Genomic DNA, 9806 nt, shown 5'->3' with positions numbered 1-9806 from the left:
TCTAAAGGGAACGGCTTATTTTATTGTGGCCTTCTTGTAGTATTTGAAGGATATTGTGATGTGAATTAGATCTTAAATTAAAAAAAAAAAATGAAATTTACTAGTGGATATGTGTTCACATTGGGTAGTGAAACTATATTTTGAAAATCAACAAAAACAAATGTGTAGAGATAGGTTCACCATGAATCTAAATTTACAACATTAGATAAGCTAGTGTGGAAGTCGAAAGGCTATGAAATTTATTGGTGGATGTACCCCTAGGTGTGAAACCGTTGTCGTTAGTATCATTACATTGTGATAATCAACCTGAAATAGCTTATGAACCATGGTCTGACCTAATACAATCCCTGTAGGGGCGTATCGGGAAGCTCCTGACACGATACGTATCAGTCGATATAGGCCCCAAGTATATTGTTGGGGGATCCTTGCCCCCCCCCCCTCCTCCCCCCCAAACTTGTTTTTTAAACCATTGTTACCTAGTGGAAGCTGGGTTAGAAACATAATAAAGTGGGTTCTTGCACCCCCTTCTCAAAAAAACAGGAACTAAAATTGTAAAGGATCAATGTCTAAAACTCCTCAAACTCCCAAAATTAAAGAAAAAAAACTTATTTATTTTTTCTTTTAAGAATCTATAATAAAGCCAAACGTTCTTAGGCCATTTTCCCCCAAACCCTAATTCTCCTCCCTATCTCATTTTCTTGTTTAACTTGCCCCCCTTAAAAGAAAATTCATGGCTCCACCACTGTGGGTATAAGAGGAGAAGAGAAGTATGCACGCTAGGAGATTGAGTTCAAAGTGCTTTTCTCACATGTGCATGTTTGCCAAACTAAGGCCCCGCTCGCTTTTTGGTAAGTTACTTACCTGGGTAAATGCACTTACCCAAGTAAGTGTTTCCTAAGAAAGATAGGTAAGTGCATTAACCCATATTCTTTTATTTTCTCATGTAAATAAGGCAATGACCATTTTAGTCATAAAAATCCATTATTATAAGGGGCATTTTTGTCCAATTTATTACAAGGGGCATTTTTGTCCCATTCAAGTGTTGGCAACTTTCCCCCAAGGTGGGAAAGTTATTTACCCACCTAGGAGATGGGTATCACTTACATATCCAGGAAAATAAAGTTTACCTGATCTCCACATAAATCCGAAAAAAGAACATGGGATTCTTGGTCAATGGGATTCCTTCGAAACTTAATTCACCATTTGATTAAGTAGAACATAACTTCCTCACCAGAAAGGAATATCCTCAATTTGATCCCCCTTATGCAAGAAATTTTATAAGGACATGATAAGCAATTTCCAGCTCTATATCAATGTTGACATTATAATTAATTCCTTTATTTATTTCCTTAAACAATTCCACTGATTTGGCAACAAGTTTCTTTGAATCTCTTGAGCAGTCAAGTAGGTTGTTGTTCAATGTAAATATAACATGAATTCTCCACATTACCATGATATCATGTTCTTGTATATTAACCTAGACCATTGGATTCACCTTAGGATTGTAGGCCAGCTAAAAACACTATTTATTTCTGAATCTTTCAACTTGATCTATAGGAGCTTCTGATCATAGTTCTGAAACTCTAATGCCATTCTTTAGATATTAAGGTTGTATTTGGCATTCATTATTTTAAGGACTTATCTCCTTTTTGCTGTTAAAAACTCAGTGTTCATATGAGCATTTTAACTACAGAAAGAGAAGAATCCTTAAAATAAGAAATGACAAATGCAGCCTAAAATCCTTAACTCAACAGTTTGATCAACTTGGGTTTATATTTTAGATTTTGGTTGATTGGAAATGATCAATGACATATACTTCTTTTTCTTGCTTTGAAAAAGGTAAGATAAATGCATTAACAAATAAAAAAACAGATACAAAAGCCTATTTCTAGAGAGACGAACCAGGTCCAAGCAAAGAAAACAAAGCAGCTACGGGACTGGGCCAGCACACACAACAGCTGCAAACAAGGCCCAAAATCCTAAAAACCTACAAGACTGAAAAGCGAACCTTGAAAAACCCAACACCCACATCTAAAGACCAGGCCCGACACATATAAACTAACACCACACATCTCAGCATTGAGACTAGTACTATGTATGAGATGTGCGGTGTAAGATCATGTTGGTAGAGGGTTGGAATGTGTTTTGTTGGCAGGTGATCCAGTCTTCACCACCACGGGTGCATTTCTATCATCTGAGGGTTTTACGAACAATGCTCCTTAACCATGGGGTGCATTTCTTTCGGCCCTATGCGGAATTTGGATTTGCTCCTCACACCAACCTCACAAGCACTTGGAGTCATGCATTGTAAATTATCAATCATGGGGATGGAGAGATGTTTCCAATGCATGGCTCCAAGTGCCTGCGAGGAGCAAATCTGAATTCCCCATGCGTGCCCCACAATCCCCAAACTTCAAAACGTGTCTCTACAGTACCTTGAATCTTCAAAGTGTGTCTAATAGGTCTCTACCATTAGTTGACCATTAGTCAACACCATCATGTGAAATCAGGTGTGCATTAAATAATTTCAAAATGACAAAATTACCCTTTATAATATTTTTCTGACTATTTTACCCATTTTGTTTGAGTGTTAGAAGAAGGAAAGGGGAAGAAGGGCTATGAAACCGAACACCGATCAACTGTTGAAGTTCTCGCTCCCCTGCTCAAGCTCCCTCATTCAACAATCACCTGTCTAGTTTCATAACCCTTCTTCGCCTTTCCTTCTTTTAACATTCAGACGAAATGGGTTAAATGATCAAAAAATATCATAAAGGGTAATGATAGGGACTATTTAATGTGCACTTGATGTCACGTAACGGTGTTGATTGACGGTCAACTAATGATAGGGACCTATTAGACAACATGAAAGTTTAGGATACTGTTCAGGAATTTTCCCTTTATTTTTTTTCATGGTGTGGGCATTGGGCAGGATCTAGGGATGGCAACGAGCCGAACTTTTCACGAGCTGCTCGAGCTTAACTCGTGAAAAGCTTAACTCGACTCGGTTTCAACTGAGCTCGAGCCTACAAGAGCTCGGCTCGTGAGTCTCGCGAGCTGGCTCAATTATATGTATTTATATAATTATATATATAATACAAATATTTTTATATATAATTTTTTATTTTTATAAAATATTTTTTCTCAAAATCGAACTCGAATCTTGTAGGACAGTCTCGAACCAAGCTTGAGCCTCATACTATTCGGCTCAGCTCGATTTGAATCCACCCCTAGTGTGATCATCCGTGATTCCTTGTTTGACTTTGACAACATGACTCCTTAGTCATCCAATGTATAAACTGTTAGGGGTGGATGGATGAAGCCAAATTTTGGGATTCAATTATGACAATGGAAAGACATGATATTGGAAAAAAATATAATCAGTCAATCAGCACCGTAAAAGTGGTAACCAATGATGAGGTGGATTTTCATCAAAATTCTGAATTTTCCCCAAAATTTTATGACAAATTTGGTCATTTACATTGGCGAAAATAAGGGACCTCGGAAAATTTGGTATACTCCAACTACTAATATACCTAAAGAAAAAAAAAATTGAACTATTAGCAAAGAAAGAGAGTTATTTTTTATCAGAAACAAGATGCTGAAATTATTCATTTTTTAAGCCAGAAAGGGAAATTATGTAAATTCCTTATACCCCACCACACCAGGTAAAATAATAAATCCAATATATTATACAAAAGAGATGACAAATTTCATTTGTGAAGGTGTAAGTGCACATGACTATAAATGAGCTGAGTGGAAAAGTCTACTTTTACTTCTATTTTAGGTAAAATGGAAAGTATAAAATGAGACAAAAATGTTATCCCAGCTTTATGACAGAGACAATAAAAATAGGGAAAGTATAAATTTTGCATCAGTTTTTGGATAAGTAAAATAAATGCAAATGAGACAAAAATGCAAAGTTTAGGTGTGGGTATAATTTTTCTTTAGTGAGATTGGGGTTGCCAATTTTAAATACGACCTAGAATCAGAACCGCTACCGGTTTTTGAATCAGCAGTACCGTCTGGCTCAAATGGATCAGTTGTGTTGTTTAAAATAAGATAAAATAAAAGTTTGCCCCCAAAACCCTTGTTTGGGTCAACCGGGTTGATGGTTTGACCGTTTAAGTTAACAGGTCATTAATAAATTCAATAGTTTCTAGAAAAATAGTTGTTTGGGGTGAAACAAACTGGTACCATGATCGGTTTCCAGGCTAAACAGTCTGATTGTATGGGTCAACTATGGTTTTAAAACCTTCCCGGTATAAATCATAATTATAGACAAGTTTTCATGCAAATCCATTTATAATTCAGAGAAATATTACCTGTCATGCCTCTATAGACATAAAGGTGAAAGGTTACTAGTTGTATTATATCTATTATACTATATATAAAATTGTGGATGTAGAGTGGAAGTTTTTTTCGACTAAAATTATCCTATATTTCTTTGTTTGAGAAAATATATAAAAGTCGTTTTATTATAATTTTAATGCCAACTTTTATAGTTATAAAAATGGCCATATTTGTGTATTTAGGCTATCTTTGATTGTAAGGGTTGAAAATATAACTTCAATTATTATTTTTCACCTCATTTAATCACCTCTCATTAAGCCTTATACTTAAGGTATTAACTCCCATTTTCTCTTATTAAATCTTATATTTAAGTTATTTTCACTAATAAATGTTACTAGTTAGATCTATGTCAATATTTTTTAAGAATATAAGCCCATCTATTTTAAAATTGACTCAAATACAAAACCATTCTTTATTCAAGTGGTGGCTAAGCAATTAAACCAGCCAAATCAAATTGATCAACCTATGAAGTCATAGTTAGGTAATAAAACTTTTAAAATAGAAATAAATATATAAAATCACAAAAAAATGTAGAAAAAATAAGACACATTTGTGATATTTTTATTAATCAAATTATAACAAAATAAGTGTAATAAACAAGAAGTATTTTTATTGCTAATGAAAATGAAATACAAAATTTATAATTATTTTACTATTTGGCAAAGATCAATAGTTCAACTTTTAGGTCAAAATGTTAACATTTAATGACATAAATAAATAATAAAAATTAATAAAATATAATAATAAAAAATAAAAAACCATAAATTTTGCAAAATTAAACATTCAGGCACATGTATAATATCATATAATTATCATATTAAACAAAAAGTACTATTCAAAATATGAATATGAATGTTGAACTTTCTTTTGAGTAAAATACTCTTTTATGAATTTAGTTCATGTTTAATTGTGAGATTTAAATTTTAAATTGAACTACTTTTCACCTCATTCAATTCTCTCTATTCAAATCTTACATTTCTTTGATAAATGAACAAAAAGAAAAAAGATACATCAATAAAATAAAACATTACAAAAAGAACCTACTTTTCAACCCAAAACTGTTGTTTGGGTTAGCTAGGTTGATGGTTCAATCGTCTAGGTTAGCAAGTCGTTAACCAATTCAATGGTTTTTGGGAAAATAGTTGTTTGGGGTGAAACAAATTGGTACCATGATCAATTTCCAAACTAAATGGTTTGATAGTATGGGTGGCTAAGTAGTCTGATAGTATGGATCAATGATGGTTTTAAAACCTTCCTAGTACAAATCATAATTATAAACAAGTTCTTGCAAATCTATTTATAGAATTTGGAGAAATATTACATGTCATGCTTCTATAGATTATTTTTAGATGGGGATGGGAAAGTTTTCTTGAATGTTAAATAGGGATAGGGATAGACCTACCAAAAAGTTGACCCAACCCACAAACCCGACCCAATCCAACCGAAAAAAACTGGGCTAGGGTATCATATTTAGCTACTTGAATGTGAGAATGACCCAACCCGACCCAATGTGGAAAAGCTGGGTTGGGTTGGGTTGGGTCACGGGTTAACCCGTTGACCCGATTGTCAAGTCTAATTGGGACTATTTATGCATTGTTTATTCTTTAAATTATTAAATGTTCAATTTTTTTATTTTATATTTGGAATTTTAAGGTTAAATCCTTTAATTTTGGCTTTTTTCATGTAGTGTTCTTTATTTTTTTAAATTTCAGTTATTTTTTGAGATGACCTGAATTGACCCATGGGTCAACCCTAACCCGAACATTTAGGGTTAGGGTCTAGCATTTGATAACCCAACCCGAAATTCAACCTAACCCGAAATGTCTTGACCCAACCCACCCAACCCATTGCCAGGTCTAGATGGGGAAGAAACAAGGTGGGGATGGAAAAAATATTTTTGCTCCAAATCAGAGATCGGGAAGGGACGGGGTTTGCATATAATTCCCCAAACCAGATGGTAAATTAGTAAAATATCAGTAGATTTAATATTGATTTTTAAAATATCTCTAAGTTTTCCTCATATTCTTATATTCCTAGGGTCCCACAATTCCATTTAAAAAATACCCCAAAATTGTCATAATCTAATTCCTAAAATACCCCCAAATTCCGGAAATCTTATTTGTATAATATCCGCAAATTAGATTATTTTTAAGTAGTTGCCTTGGGGTGGGGAAAATTTTGGGATTCCCCAATGGATGCCTAACCTTGAGCCCACCCCACCACCAGTTCAGATTTAGTGCATTTAGACTAGAAGGGATTTTCTCTTCGAGTCCACTAAAATTTTGACACGTCTTTCGGTGCTAGACTGGTCATCACTGGTGACAGACTGAAGTTTTACTACAGGTTATGATTGATAAAAATATTTTTAAATAAAAATTGATAAATATAATTTTTTTGTAAAAAAACCTAACTAAATATTGATAGAAAATTCGAAACCCTTATGTTCTCATACTCGAACCCTTCTCCCCCAACCATTAACGGGAAGACAAAACCTTCCTCACAGTTGTGGCTTTGGATTTGCAAGACAAATCCTTGCATTCTCAATCCAAACGCAACTTAGGCCTTGCTCCTCTAACCATTAATGGGAAGACAAACCTGGTTTCGACTTTGGATTTGCAAGACACGAGATGTCTGCTTCTTCCTCCATACTAAGCTTCTGAAAGTAAAAACAATAGCTCTAATTCTCCAAAAATATCTTTTCAAGAAAAATATATTCAAGTAGTCATGCTGTCATGCACAGGTTTTCTTTCATGATAGACTCTCAAAAATTTCTATTTTCAAAGGATTCTTGGTTTCAGATTTTAATACAAAAAAATGGTATTAGGGATTTTCGGACAAAAATCAGTGAGTTCATTAAGTTGGCCGGTGTTGACAACTTGCGAAAATGAGTTAGAGTTAGGATCTTTAGTCGTGCAAAGGATTCTTGTACACAAATCAGCGGGTTCATTAGCTTTTTTGTTCTCAATTTCTGCCTTCTATATTTTGGGGTTTCATTCACACTTGTCGTTTTGTTGCAGTTTGAACACCATTGATAAGGCTTGTTGTTGTTACTGGTTGGGGGGAGAAGGTTTGAGTCATTGGGCTTTGCAGAGACTGCTCTGCAAGTCTTTTTCACAAGTTGTATGTAGATTTTGTTTACATCTTTTATCAATTTTTATTTAAGCTCCAACCGGTTGTAATGATGGCCAGTTAAGCATGAAATGATGTGTCAAAATTTTAGTAGACTCGAAAAGAAAATCCCTTCAATTTCAAACGCACTACACGGGCCCCGCTAGTATATACACTAAAATAGAATAGTGTCACATTATGGCCTAAGCTTTTTCCATTACCCCATAAAACTCTCAGCCCCTCTCATTTTAGGGTTTCTTGTTCCCTCATGAAGCCGTGTCATGAGTGTGTCCTCCCACTCTCACGAAGTCACATCATCATGCTTGACCCACCCATTTTACATTTCCAAACTCTAAATCGTGAGAGGAGACGTGAAAACAGGGCCAATACGCCTCTTAGTTTTCTACCCTTCTTCTAATTAATCCACTCACAAATCTTCACTATGGAAAATATCAAGGCTTCGTAATTTAATAAAGTTAGAATCAATCACGATTCTACGTAAATCGTGATTTTCATTCAACCCAAAATTGGACTCCTAATGCATCTCACTATCTTTCTCTTCCAAGTGACATCTTCTCTTTTCTCCATATCAACCAACTATTCAATCAAGAGAACCCATCCTCCATGTAAGGCAAGAGTTGTGCCTTCATTTTTCTCCTTCTAAGCCACGAAACAGGGGTCCGCCCCATTGTGTTTCTAACCTATAGTCTTCTCCTATTGCAGTTCAAAACCATAATTGGATTAAAAGGTATACTAGTGGCACTACAAAGTCCATCCCATTGTGCTCTACACGTAAGCAAAACTTATTACTAATGGAGATATTGTAAATATTGTATATATTTAGAAAGATATTGTTTAGGAAGTTGCTAATATTGTGCATATGGATTTTTAGGAAGCTAGAGTTTTAGGAAGGTATTGTTTTAGGAAGTTGCTATTTTCTAGTCTTGCTATTTTGATCATGATGTAGTTGTATATATATGGGGCAATTGCCTCCATTGAAAGGCAACACAGAATTATCATTCTTTTGAATATCGATCTATGCAATTATTCTTTATGGTATCAGAGCCATATTTAGACTATGGCTGATTCAAAATCTCCTTATTACCTTGGTTCGCAAGACAACCCCGGCTTGGTCATAACCCCTATCATCTTGAAAGGGGATAACTATGATGAATGGGCCAAAGCCGTGAAGAATGTGTTTCGAGCAAAGAAGAAATTAGTTTTTCTTGAAGGAAATGTGACGAAACCTGGTGATGATGCCGACGAACTGGAAGATTGGTGTAGTGTGAATTCCATGTTGGTAGCATGGATATTAAATACCATAGAACTAGGGCTCCGGTCTACAATCTCCTATATGGAGACAACAAAGGAACTGTGGGAGGATCTTCGGGAACGGTTCGCCATCGGGAATGACCTGCAGATCCACCAATTGAAGAGCGACTTGGCCAATTGCAAACAAGAAGGCATGACTGTATCCGCATATTATGGGAAGATGAAGACCATGTGGGAGGAGTTGGCTGGGTATGTGAAGAACCCACAATGCACGTGTGGTGGCTGCAAGTGTGGAGCGGCGACCGAGCTGGCATTGGAGCGGGAAAAGGAGAAAATTCATCAATTCCTCATGGGTCTTGACAGTGTAGTTTATGGCATCGTTAGATTGAATATTTTGAGTACAGAACCTTTACCTTCTTTGAACTGAATACATGCAATAATTGTGCAAGAAGAACGACACAAAACGATGGCTCGAGCACGTGAAGAACGAGCAGAGGCTGTAGGATTTGCTGTGCAAATTGGAAATAGAACCAAATCTCAGAACAAGGATGAGAAGACGTGCTCTCACTGTGGAAAAACTGGACATGAGGTACTCGAATGCTTCCAGCTTGTAGGCTACCCAAATTGGTGGTTTGCAGGCAAAGGAGGTTGCTCTGGTGGTCGTGGAGGACAAGGAGGTCGAGGCACGGGAATCGGAAGAGGTCGAGGAGGATCTGGTTCAGTGGCGGCCAATGCTGTCCAGACACCAGGAAGCTGCGGCACCAACACCACTGCTGCGGCTGTACGGACCAACGATAAAGTTGGTTTTCCCGGACTTAATGATGAACAATGGGCAACATTAATGGCAATGATCAATTCACACAAGGAATCCACTTCAGAGAAATTGACGAGTAAGAAAATGTGGTTGATTGATTCAGGGTGTTCTCATAATATGACCGGGAATTTAGAGCTATTGAAGAATGTGCATGAAATCGCTCCTTGTGCCGTTGGACTCCCTGATGGAAAGGATATGATGGCGTTGCAAGAAGGAGAAGTGCAGCTTGGGATGAAAGAATGGTAGGATCCATCTAATGGAC

General features: G+C 36.1%; 1 protein-coding gene across 1 annotated transcript; it reads left to right on the top strand.

Annotated features, from left to right (window-relative positions):
• Positions 1–8536: 8536 nt before the first annotated feature.
• Positions 8537–9157, top strand: LOC148802277 (uncharacterized). Its single transcript, XM_088897857.1, has one exon. It carries the CDS (start codon positions 8537–8539, stop codon positions 9155–9157), a length of 621 nt encoding a protein of 206 aa, XP_088753983.1.
• Positions 9158–9806: the final 649 nt, after the last annotated feature.

This window comes from Nelumbo nucifera, chromosome 2 (assembly GCF_055504915.1).
Source record: "Nelumbo nucifera cultivar China Antique chromosome 2, China Antique-T2T, whole genome shotgun sequence".
Classification (NCBI taxonomy): domain Eukaryota; kingdom Viridiplantae; phylum Streptophyta; class Magnoliopsida; order Proteales; family Nelumbonaceae; genus Nelumbo; species Nelumbo nucifera.
This window is presented reverse-complemented; position numbering and strand designations above follow the sequence as displayed.

Coding starts and splice junctions, on each gene's coding strand:
- LOC148802277 (XM_088897857.1), top strand. CDS start 8,537: ATGGCTGATTCAAAATCTCCTTATTACCTTGGTTCGCAAGACAACCCC.